This window comes from Oncorhynchus tshawytscha, linkage group LG16 (assembly GCF_018296145.1).
Source record: "Oncorhynchus tshawytscha isolate Ot180627B linkage group LG16, Otsh_v2.0, whole genome shotgun sequence".
NCBI classification, from domain to species: Eukaryota; Metazoa; Chordata; class Actinopteri; order Salmoniformes; family Salmonidae; genus Oncorhynchus; species Oncorhynchus tshawytscha.
Genome location: NC_056444.1, coordinates 55,322,664 through 55,335,571, shown reverse-complemented (window position 1 = coordinate 55,335,571; position 12,908 = coordinate 55,322,664). Strand labels below are relative to the sequence as shown.

The 12,908-nt window shown below is 41.7% G+C and overlaps 1 protein-coding gene across 1 annotated transcript in view; it reads left to right on the top strand.

Annotated features, from left to right (window-relative positions):
* The first annotated feature begins 4,464 nt into the window (after positions 1-4,464).
* The window catches only part of efhd2 (EF-hand domain family, member D2), a 29,373-nt gene continuing 20,929 nt past the window's right edge, over positions 4,465-12,908 (top strand). The window contains exon 1 of the mRNA XM_024375466.2: positions 4,465-5,042. Within this exon, the coding sequence (XP_024231234.1) occupies positions 4,747-5,042 (296 nt within the window). The 5' untranslated portion in view covers positions 4,465-4,746. The remainder of the gene's footprint in view (positions 5,043-12,908) is intronic.

Below are 12,908 nucleotides of genomic sequence, written 5' to 3'. Positions count from 1 at the left end.
ATTTCCCCTTTGCCAAGATAATCCATCCACCTGACAGGTATGGCATATCAAGAAGCTGCCACAGATGTCTCAAGTTTTGAGGGAGCGTGTAATTGTCATGTTGACTGCAGGAATGTCCATCAGAGCTGTTGCCAGAGAATTGAATGTTAATTTCTCTACCATAAGCCGCATCCAACATCATTTTAGAGAATTTGGCAGTACGTCCCGCCAGCCTCGCAACCACGGACCACGTGTGACCACTCTAGCCCAGGACCTCCACATCTGGCTTCTTCACCTTTGGGATTGTCTGAGACCAGCCACCCAGACAGCTAATGAAACTGTGGATTTGCACAACCAAAGAATTTCTGCACAAACTGTCAGAAACTGTCTCAGGGAAGCTCACCTGCGTGCTCATTGTCCTCACCAGGGACAGCAGTTTGGCGTCGTAACTGACTTCAGTGGGAAAATGCTCACCTTCGATGGCCACTGGCACACTAGAAAAGTGTGCTCTTCACGGATGAATCGCAGTGTCAATTGTACTGGGCAGATGGCAGACAGCGTATCGTGTGGGCGAGCGATTTGCTGATGTCAACGATGTGAACAGAGAGCCCCATGGTAGCGGTGGGGTTATGGTATGGGCAGGCATAAGCTACGGGCAACGAACACAATTGCATTTTAGCGATGGCGATATGAATGCACAGAGATACCGTGACGAGATCCTGAGGCCTATTGTCGTGCCATTCATCCGATGCCATCACCACATGTTTTAGCATGATAATGCATGGCCCCATGTCGCAAGAATCGGTATCAGAATTCCTGGAAGCTGAAAATGTCCCAGTTCTTCCATGACTTGCATACTCACCAGACATAGCAAATTATAGCAAACCATTGAGCGTGTATGAAGGCGTGTTCCAGTTAACGCCAATATCCAGCAACTTCGCACAGCATTGAAGACAAGTGGGGAAACATTCCAAAGGCCAAAATCAACAGCCAGATCAACTCTATGCTAATCTGCTGCTTGAGGCAAATGGTGGTCACCCCAGATACTGACTGGTTTTCTGATCCACGCCCCTATCTTTGTTTTAAAGTATCTATGACCAACAGATGCATATTTGTATTCCCAGTCATGTGAAATCCATAAATTAGAGCCTAATTTATTTATTTCAATTGACTGATTTCCTTATATGAACTGTAACTCAGTAAGACCTTTGAAATGATTTAATGTTGCATTTATATATTTGTTCAGTGTAAAAAGGTACAACATTTAACCCCTCCCATCACAAAAAGGTTCCGGTTTGAACATTTACACAGGTATTCCTCAAATAACCTTTTTGAATCGGAAAGGTTGCCTCTGTGTGGCAATTTTTAGAACCCCAAAATGTTCTTCCAGGCTTCTTTACTTCTAAGAGTGTAATGTACTCTGCAGAAAAGAATCTCCTACATTCATTTGTTTGAACATGTTGCTCCTCTGTGCCTTGATATTATTGATTTTGGGGAGTGCCAGTGCAGTGTTGTTGGACATAAGGAATGGAAAAGGCTTTGTTAGACAAAAGATATAGGAACATGCACAGCCTGTTGTGTTCATCAATGACTGTGTCTAGTTTTTACTTTACTGTTTGAAATAAAATAATGTTTGTTATTGCACTGGGTCATGGAGAATACAGTATGCATACTAGATTTGCTTGTGGTACTTGGATCCATTTTTTAATTCAGTTGATTTATGATTATCGTTTTTCCATTTAGTATCACTATTATTATTGCAATGTATTGATAGTATTCATCCCTGTTTGCTTAATCAGTACTTATACTTGTTTGTTCATCTATTTGTGGTGCACTTAGAGATGGTTTAAATGACAATCACTGTCATTTAATTAAATATGTTATATAAGCTGTTACTAAGCTTTTACATTTCAAGACTTCCTTGCTTTTTTGTCATAATGGCTAAATTCCTTTTTCATCCAACAGTGATTTTGATACCATGGTATTGAGAGCTTTGATCTTTCCTCCCATCTCCCTTTCCTCTGGCGGAAATCCTCTCTATTTCTTGCTGCATTGCATTAGTTGAAACAAAGACTGTTCTCAGGGCAGGCCTGGTTGTAGCTAGATACTGTATGTTTGAGTCGAGTCAGGGAAAATTTTAGCATTTTATCTAGCCTTAATCTTTTTCTTAACCTAATTCTCCTAACCTGCCACGTTAATTCCCCTAACCTGCTGTGTCAGTTCTCCTAACCTGCTACAAAAAGTCAAAACCGGCAGACCTGCCCTGAGAACAGTCTTGGTTTCCACTAATGTGATACAGCTCTATTTTCTCCCGTCTCGCTCCATATATGGTGTGACTCAGGTAGAGTGGGTGTTGCTGGCTGAGGCAGCCCCTCCTTCATAGATTCAGAGAAGCCAAGCCTCCCATGCGTGAGTCATAGCACATGACTCAGGGTGCGTTCCTCTGCTCAGTCGTGGCTGACGCCTGACAGATCTTAAAATACCTATCCAGACATTGTATCAGCTAACCTCATCAAATGTTATAGCAATCTGTCAGTTGACGACACAGTTGATGAAGTGGCATGCAGCCATTGGTTGATGGATGCAACGTCTGAGCAGGGGAACACGACCTCAGTTTGCTTATGGGTTTCAATTAGTTACCTGCACAAAACACCACATCTGCTGATCTATTAAAATGTGTAATTCCACTTGTGAGCACAAATGTAGACCAGATTTTCTGTGTACAGAGCAACTGAATGGCAGATCTAGGCTATTATTTGAAAGGATCAAGAGGAAGTAATTGAGTCATTTAAATATGCTTGGCAGACAGAGATTGGACTATAAACCTCAAAGATAGATTTACAATACCTCCCACATGTTGTCAGTGCAGCTAACTCTTTAATCTGTTACTATATTGTGGCGAATTCAGGGGTAGCTCTGACTGGGACTCAAACCTGGGTCCATCAATTGTCAAGCCAACACCTTAACCATTACGCCATCAGGTAGGAACCGCTTAATGAGGTCGCTAGATGTTGTGTTAAGGTCGCTGCAATATTATAATACAGTTTAATACACAGGACAATTATGCCAGTTTAGATCCATTTCAAATCTACAAATGTTGTGCACAAATTTGTTTACATCCCTGTTAGTGAGCATTTCTCCTTTGCTGAGAAAATCCATCCACCTGACTGGTGTGGCATATCAAGAAGCTGATTAAACAGCATGACAATTAAACAGGAGCACCTTGTGCTGTGGACAATAAAAGGCATTTTAAAATGTGCAGTTTTGTCACACAACACAATGCCACAGATGTCTCAAGTTTTGAGGGAGAGTGCAATTAGCATGTTGACTGCAGGAATGTCCACGAGATCTTTTGCCAGAGAATTGAATGTTAATTTCTCTACCGTAAACTGCCTCCAATGTTGTTTTAGAGAATTTGGCAGTACATCCAACTGGCCTCACAACTGTAGACCACGTGTAACCACAATCATTCTGATTGGCTGTGCCTGGTGTAACGGATGTGAAACGGCTAGCTTAGTTAGCGGTGGTGCGCGCTAAATAGTGTTTCAATCGGTGACGTCACTTGCTCTGAGACCTTGAAGTAGTAGTTCCCCTTGCTCTGCAAGGGCCGTGGCTTTTGTGGAGCGATGGGTAACGATGCTTCGTGGGTGACTGTTGTTGATGTGTGCAGAGGGTCCGTGGTTCGCACCCGGGTATGGGTGAGGGGACGGTCTAAAGTTATACTGTTACACTGGCTCCTCAGTGGGTGAGCCTATGCCCTCCCAGGCCCATCTATGGCTGCGCCCCAGCCCAGTCAGGTGAATTCCATAGATTAGGACCTATTTAATTCATTTCAATAGACTGATTTCCTTATATGAACTGTAACTCAGTCAAATTGTTGAATATATTGCATGTTACATTTAGATTTTTGTTTAGTATTTCAAGAGTGTAGCGTTGAACGTTTATGGGCAGAGAGTTTTGTATACTACTAAAAGTGAGTGTATTCAAACTAAGTGATAATTTTAGCTGGCCATTTATGAATAGAGTAGGCAGAGTAGAGTAATCTGGTGTTGTGATTCCATGACACAATTCAAATGTATAACCTATATAACCTGCATGTAAAGCGTCAGACAAAGTTCCCATATTAAACACCTGTGTGGGGCAGGTATAACTTCATTTAGGACACACTTTGTGAGTAAAGTAGGCGGTCTGAAGTGAACCATTCTGTATCTGCCGGACACAAAATATTATTATTGTAAAGGATGGGGATATGGTCTTAATCCAATGCGTGGACTATATTTATATTTTTTGGGGTCATGGAATTGTATTTGTAGGTGCGCGGTCATCATAGCACACTGTGGCAAAAAGGTGAAGAGCTTTTGACACATATGTCAGGAATATGCAATAAATGTGCTATAATCTACGTTTGGTGACGTTGGAAATTCTTGTCATGCGTCCCTTTAAAAGGCGTGGTGACGGGATGGAAAGCCAACCTACGTAGTTAGCTGTCAGCGTACTTCAGTGGATATAGTCACTCGATTGCGATATTCGTGCGCCTCGCTGACGCTGTACAATCGTACACTGTCCTTGCTTGCTGGAAGAGGATTCTGATATTTTCCAGGGTAATTAGCATTCCAGAATCATTCCGACTGTCTACACAGGAGTAAACACGCAGGAGACCGGCGCATGCCTATGGACCGCAGATATTGCCGTGGTGTATGCGCTCTCGGTGTCTCATCTGTTTTGTAGTTAACGTTAGATACAGCAGCGTTTGAAACACACATTAAAATGGCCACAGACGAGCTGTCGTCAAAGCTCAGCCGTCGGCTGCAGATAGAAGACGGTGCCGAGGAACCGGTGGCCGTTGATGAGGGTGGTCAGGGACATGAAAACGGAGCGGGTGAGGAGAAGGCAGCCACAGCGAACGCAGACTCTGAGTTGGGCGCTAAACTCATGCGGCGGGGGGAGTTGAACGACGGAGTGGGTGAACACCATCAGCCGAGCATGAAGGTCTTCAACCCCTACACTGAGTTCAAGGAATTCTCCAGGAAACAAATCAAAGATATGGAGAAAATGTTCAAACAGTGAGTTCATGTTGTCAAAATATCGGCATTACTTAATGTTTTCTTCATTTTACAACCTGCCCTAGAATGTCAAACGACTAGCTCGGGGATGGGCTTCTCCAGTCCTTGGGGGGCAGAGTGGTGTCACACTCAGGCTCCCGAGGACTGAAGTTGCCCATCCCTTGACTAACTAGTTGGCTTTGGTTTAATAGGATGTCAGAAGTGCAGTGTCTCAAACTCGGTTATTTTCCCAATCAGGTATGAGGTGTTGATTGACACTTGTTGAGCAATGCACTGTTCAATTGATAATTCCCCTTGAATGTCTTTATTTAATGTAATCAAATTTGACTGGTTCACAAGAACCTCCTATATTTAACAAACTAGAACAGCTCAAGCTATGACTCTCTGAACAAGTGTATGTGATCAAGTTTTTCATGAATTCATAGAGCTGTGTCAGTGCTGCCCCACCCATTCTCTCTCGCTCTCTCTCCACTCCAATTTGTGAGTGTTGTAGCATGACAGCCTAAACCCATAGTATTTTTCATGCTAACTAATTTAGTCTCCACTATCAGCGTACTTTGGTTCATGCATGTACTTTAGTGTGAAAAACCTGTATAAATATGCCATCTGAAACCTTTTTATCAGACCAATGTACACCATAACTTTGTACATGATCATATACATGCCTTTTATGATACAAGGTTACTGATGCACTTATACTATACCTCTTATGTCACAAGGGTAAGTAAGGGATTGCCACAAAGCACTATGGAGCTGACAAACATGCAGTCCTTCCCCTCGGCACTGTTTCACTGGGTACTGTTGTGGCCGCGCCAATTATGTCTGACTAATTCCAATAGAAAACCACACAAATGTCCTACCGGGAGTTGAAAGCTGAAATGGGGGAGGGCGGGCTAGGGGGATTTTGGTTAAAGCCATTCTGGGGTTGGTGCCCAAAGTCCCTTGTTCAGGCGAAGGTTCCCACTTCCCAGTGCCAACCTGATGACAGATTGTCCTTTACAAAGACTAGGGAGTCTGGGAGAGGGATTGCTGGTGCACTGGTCAGGGGGAACTTTGGGAGAGGAACTGTCCCACACTACTTAGTTCTGCTTCCCCATGGCCACACCAACAACAGCCCCTTTGTTAAATGAGCAGCGATGAATGAAGAACTCATTCCAAGAATAGAACTTGGTCAAGAGATATGTGAGTGTCAGATCGGACCTGAAATATCGGTCTCCTCACTGAATGCTGCCACTCCTGCCTTTTGACATGATTCCAAATGGATTATCCCAGGAATCTGTATTAGGCCTATTGTGGAAAATACAGTAGACTGGACCATGGGCAATTCCACAGGAACGGAATTACACTAAGACTTTGTTTCACATTTCAATTTATGCCAAACATGGTTTGTTCAAAGTTTTTAACAAACCATACACCGATATGCAGAAGTCTACTTTGAACAAATACCACTGAAATGTTACTAAAACCCATTTACTTGAGGAACAGTGCAGAATCAGAGTTTGGTAACAGAATGACAGTAAAATGTCCCTCAGTTTGTGGCCACTTTTTTTCTTCTTCCAAAAACTCTTAAATATCTACTCGGAATTAAGATTTAAAAATATGTCTGCAGACAGAATGGGGTGTCAGCTATTATGACACCTTGACTTAATGACGGCAACATAATAACATTAGTCCTTGATCTGTACTATACAGAAATGCATTCTCTTCATGGTGATGTATCCTGAATAGGTACAAAGGTAGAAACATGTAATATCCTCCTTTGCATGTTTGGGTATTATTCTACTGTTATTCTAATGAGCTCTGCCCCCAAAACAAGACCAAATTTGGTTGGTCCGGAATGGACCAAATCTGTACCAATCATAGACATCTGTTTCACAAGTGTGGGTGTCACAGTACAGCCCAGTAGAGCGCAGTAATGAAACGTAGCGTGGAGTATATTACTTTATACTGTACTCTACTCATCTGAACGATACTCTACTTTTGTTTTACTATACAGTACTCTACTGTGGTTTGTGACTACTATGAATTCCTAAACAATATGATCTGTGAAAACATGAACTAAATGCTAGGTCTTCCTTTTACTTGTTAATTCTGTGAACTTTTATAACCCTCACGAGGGAGAGAAATTGTCGATTTTTGGTAACAGAATGACGAGACACTAGGCAATATTCCTTAAACTTACAGAAGGCAAATAATTTACCCCGAATTAAATGTTTATTAGTTGGCAGGGTTTAAATTCTAATGCCTTAAGACTTTTTCTTGTAGGTGTTTTCCATGTTTTACCAGAAATCAAAGTTTTCCTTATTCCAAATATTTAGGAAACAAAATGGTTGAAACATGTTTATATGCCTTAATAAAACATAAAGTAGTGTTAGCTTTCATTTGACATGATACTATAAACTTCACATTGGTGCTCATTGGTTCTTTAATATTGAAATGCCCTCATGCATAGTTGCCATGGTGCTTACTGCTGAATCAGCTAAATAAATTCACAGGTCTGTCAGTGGCATTAAGTTATTATTCAAAACATTAAAATAACTGTGTGTGGGGGTGGTTAAGCAGTGCTTGACCAGATCTGTCAGGACTTAACAGTTACAATGGCGCTGGGTCAGCACCTATTTGTTTACATTTCAGACACCATTGAATTGGTCTGTAAATCAAAACTAAAGTCTAAGAGACTCTGGATACGTAAAGCTATTTGCAAATAATTGAGCCCATAGCATTGCTACTGTACCTTATGGCTTGTCTGTATTTTAGACAGCAGAAGGAAATTGTATTACAGGGGACACAGTATGGGAAACCATAGGATAGCATGGGGTGCACACTCCCACTCAGTCCTGGCATCCTGCCCTGAGCACTTTTTTTAAACATTTTATTTAATTTTTTATAAAGAGGTCACACTTACGACTTTGATACTCAGTGTAGGCTACTCATTACGTACTCCATATTTTCAGTCCAATCAATGCAATGTCTACCTAATTCTTATGTGCTCAATATGCGGTCATTGGTTTCTGTATACAGTACAGTAGGTTATATTCACCCTCAACTACGTTTTAAGCTTTGGTAACCCTATTTGGCTGCATTCCACTTTATTGTGCTTGACTTTAAAAGTCTGATAAAACACTTGTACCTTTTTGATTATAACTTAATAGGACCTTTTTGAAATATAAAGCTTTTAACACATCAACTCTGACTTCATTACACATGGTTACTATTTTGATAGTGCAGGAATTTACATTGTTGCCTCAAGCATGGTGATGCCAGAACCAGAACGACATGAATGTCTTTGTTGCTTGGTAGTTACAATATCACATAGGCCTAACTATATTGCAAGACCCTATTGAGAACCATTTTGTTGATTTGTCATCAGTCACCATTTCCAAGCCTTCTCTTGTGGTAGCCAAACAGCTGACATTTCAGATAGAAATAAACCGTCTGTTTTTCACTCCTTATTATGATCTGATTGACAATACACCTTTGATGGGATAAGGATAGTGTTAGGAATAGGAACATGTACAGTACCAGTCAAAAGTTTGAAAACTTACAGCTCAAATAGGCATAGAGAAATGACAGTACATTACTTTAAGACATGAAGGTCAGCCAATCCAGAAACATTTGAAAGTTTCTTCACGTGCAGTCGCAAAAAACATCAAGCGATATGACGAAACTGGCTCTCATAAGGACCGCCACAGGAAAGAAAGACCCAGAGTTACCTCTGCTGCAAAGGATAAGTTAATTAGTTACCAGACCAAATAAATGTTTCACAGAGTTCCAAGTAACAGATACAGTGCCTTGCGAAAGTATTCGGCCCCCTTGAACTTTGCGACCTTTTGCCACATTTCAGGCTTCAAACATAAAGATATAAAACTGTATTTTTTTGTGAAGAATCAACAACAAGTGGGACACAATCATGAAGTGGAACGACATTTATTGGATATTTCAAACTTCTTTAACAAATCAAAAACTGAAAAATTGGGCGTGCAAAATTATTCAGCCCCCTTAAGTTAATACTTTGTAGCGCCACCTTTTGCTGCGATTACAACTGTAAGTCGCTTGGGGTATGTCTCTATCAGTTTTGCACATCGGGAGACTGAAACTTTTTCCCATTCCTCCTTGCAAAACAGCTCGAGCTCAGTGAGGTTGGATGGAGAGCATTTGTGAACAGCAGTTTTCAGTTCTTTCCACAGATTCTCGATTGGATTCAGGTCTGGACTTTGACTTGGCCATTCTAACACCTGGATATGTTTATTTTTGAACCATTCCATTGTAGATTTTGCTTTATGTTTTGGATCATTGTCTTGTTGGAAGACACATCTCCGTCCCAGTCTCAGGTCTTTTGCAGACTCATCAGGTTTTCTTCCAGAATGGTCCTGTATTTGGCTCCATCCATCTTCCCATCAATTTTAAACATCTTCCCTGTCCCTGCTGAAGAAAAGCAGGCCCAAACCATGATGCTGCCACCACCATGTTTGACAGTGGGGATGGTGTGTTCAGGGTGATGAGCTGTGTTGCTTTTACGCCAAACATAACGTTTTGCATTGTTGCCAAAAAGTTCAATTTTGGTTTCATCTGACCAGAGCACCTTCTTCCACATGTTTGGTGTGTCTCAGGTGGCTTGTGGCAAACTTTAAACTACACTTTTTATGGATATCTTTGAGAAATGGCTTTCTTCTTGCCACTCTTCCATAAAGGCCAGATTTGTGCAATATACGACTGATTGTTGTCCTATGGACAGAGTCTCCCACCTCAGCTGTAGATCTCTGCAGTTCATCCAGAGTGATCATGGGCCTCTTGGCTGCATCTCTGATCAGTCTTCTCCTTGTATGAGCTGAAAGTTTAGAGGGACGGCCAGGTCTTGGTAGATTTGCAGTGGTCTGATACTCCTTCCATTTCAATATTATCGCTTGCACAGTGCTCCTTGGGATGTTTAAAGCTTGGGAAATCTTTTTGTATCCAAATCCGGCTTTAAACTTCTTCACAACAGTATCTCGGACCTGCCTGGTGTGTTCCTTGTTCTTCATGATGATCTCTGCGCTTTTAATGGACCTCTGAGACTATCACAGTGCAGGTGCATTTATACGGAGACTTGATTACACACAGGTGGATTGTATTTATCATCATTAGTCATTTAGGTCAACATTGGATCATTCAGAGATCCTCACTGAACTTCTGGAGAGAGTTTGCTGCACTGAAAGTAAAGGGGCTGAATAATTTTGCACGCACAATTTTTCAGTTTTTGATTTGTTAAAAAAAATTGAAATATCCAATAAATGTCGTTCCACTTCATGATTGTGTCCCACTTGTTGTTGATTCTTCACAAAAAAATACAGTTTTATATCTTTATGTTTGAAGCCTGAAATGTGGCAAAACGTCGCAAAATTCAAGGGGGCCGAATACTTTCGCAAGGCACTGCACATCAACTGTTCAAAGGAGACTGCGTGAATCTGGCCTTCATGGTCGAATTGCTGCAAAGAAACCACTACTAAAGGACACTAATAATAAGAGACTTGCTTTGGGCCAAGAAACACAAGCCATGGACATTAGACTGGTGGAAATCTGTCCTTTGGTCTTGAGTCCAAATTGAGATTTTTGTTTCCAACCGGTGTGTCTTTGTGATGCAGAGTAGGTGACCCGATCTCCACGTGTGGTTCCCACCGTGAAGCATGGAGAAGGTGTGGGGGTGCTTTGCTGGTGATTTATTTAGAATTCAAGGCACACTTAATTAACCAGCATGTCTACCACAGCATTCTGCAGCGATACACCGTCCCATCTGGTATGGGCTTAGTCCCACTATCATTTGTTTTTCAACAAGACAATGACCCAACACACCTCCAGGCTGTGTAAGGGCTATTTGACCAAGGAGAGTGATTGAGTGCTGCATCAGATGACCTGGCCTCCACAATCACCAGACTTCAACCCAATTGAGATGGTTTGGGAGGAGTTGGACTGCAGAGTGAAGGAAAACCAGCCAACAAGTGCTCAGCATATGTGGGAACTCCTTCAAGACTGTTGGAAAAGCATTCCAGGTGAAGCTGGTTGAGAATGTCAAGTGCGTGCAAAGCTGTCATCAAGGCAAAGGTTAGCTACTTTGAAGAATCTCAAATATAAAATAACACTTTTTGGTTACTACATGATTCCATATGTTATTTCATAGTTTTGATGTCACTATTATACCATGTAGAAAATAGTACAATTTTAAAGAAACCTTTGAATGAGTAGGTGTCAACTTTTGACTGGTACTTTATATGCAACTCACGGCTTCAATTGAGTTCCTGTTTTTCTATATGGCCTACAGCGTTGTGTAGCAGGTGATTTTTATAGCAGTTCTCCTTTTCATGTCTGTCACGTAAAATGTCTTGGCAAATCCATGGTGGAGTCGACACCTGCAATTATATTTCCCGTGCTTTTAAGTGTGACAACATAATTGGTATCATCCCGAAACACAATTAATATCCTTTGTTTTGAATCATATTCATTATTGACTCTCACTTGATGAATTTTTGATCACCGGTGACTTTTTACATTTTTAAAATTACATTTAATGTTTTATCAATGAGCCTCCAGGCTTTTACCTTAATTGTGTTGTCAAGTAGGCAGTTTTTAACTGGCCTACAATACCAGTTCATTGTACAGGCACACATTGCATCGACCACAATGTTGCAAGGTATAGGCTTACATTTCCTTTTAGCCTACTACTGTTGGGCTAGCCTATGTTGCACCAATTCAATCTTATTTCGCAGTGATAATTACTTTCCTACAGCCCAGCAACCAATCCAGGTAATCGGCTACCAGTGGACAAAGTATAGCCAAACAGCACCGGACCAGCCTCGGAGACCCGGGGTCTGTTCAGATAGACATAACGTTTGCCACCTGAACATTCTGTATGCTATGTATTGTGTAGAACATAAATTGTCAGAATAGTGAATTGTTTCAGCTCTGAAGGTATGTTTATTTGAAACATTCAGAGTATTACACGTCCCTTAATACACCCCTGAGCTGCTGTTCTGTCCACATATCTGGTAGGGATTATGGAGGTGACGCTGGGCTGGTCGCTAGATTGATAGATGGTATTAAACCCCCTTCCCTGTCTAGCAGAGAGTAAGCAGATAACGATGGACAGACAGGAAAAATACTGGCTGGCAGACTGTCTGTTTATACCAGTAGAGCAGCAAATGTACTGAAACAGTGGGTGGTATGGGTAGATCTGTCAGAATGCTGTAGCAATATACACGCATAGAAGGCACTGCTGAAAAGGGCACTGTACGATGAGTCATGCCTTTGTGTCCTCAGCAATGAGTAACAGAAGTTTCTGTAGGCTGTAGCTCAATGTATTGTGCAAACCATAAGATGAGTGTGTAGTTAGCTATCAAACCTCTGTAGCTTGATCTCAACTGGCTCACTGCTAGACCCTACCGGATTTGGCTAAACCGAAGAGCTTTCTACTTATTCACCTACAGGCCTTTTCCAGTGGGGAGCAATAGAACCCAAAGGCAACCTCCCAAGCCTGTCTACTTTTTAAAAAGAAAATCAATTGACACATGACAGGCTGCTGTCAAATCAAAACAAATGCCTGAGGACGAAAGCTGCTTGCTTAATGATCCATTGCATTGGCATGTGATCACCATTTCATTTTGTGCCTCAGGACTCCATCATAAGCGTCAAGCTGGCGTTACCTTCTTGCTCGTCTAATAGGGTTTCGTCCTGTACCACCTGCTGTGGCCACATATGAGACAAGGGGAGCTTATTGTCTTTTCGGGGAGAGCCTGCTGGTTCTATTCCCCCGTAATGAAGTGGGGTCCCCCCCAGAGATTAACTCAATACTGTTTCATTATATTACCCCTTCACCAAATTCCCTCCCTACTCCAT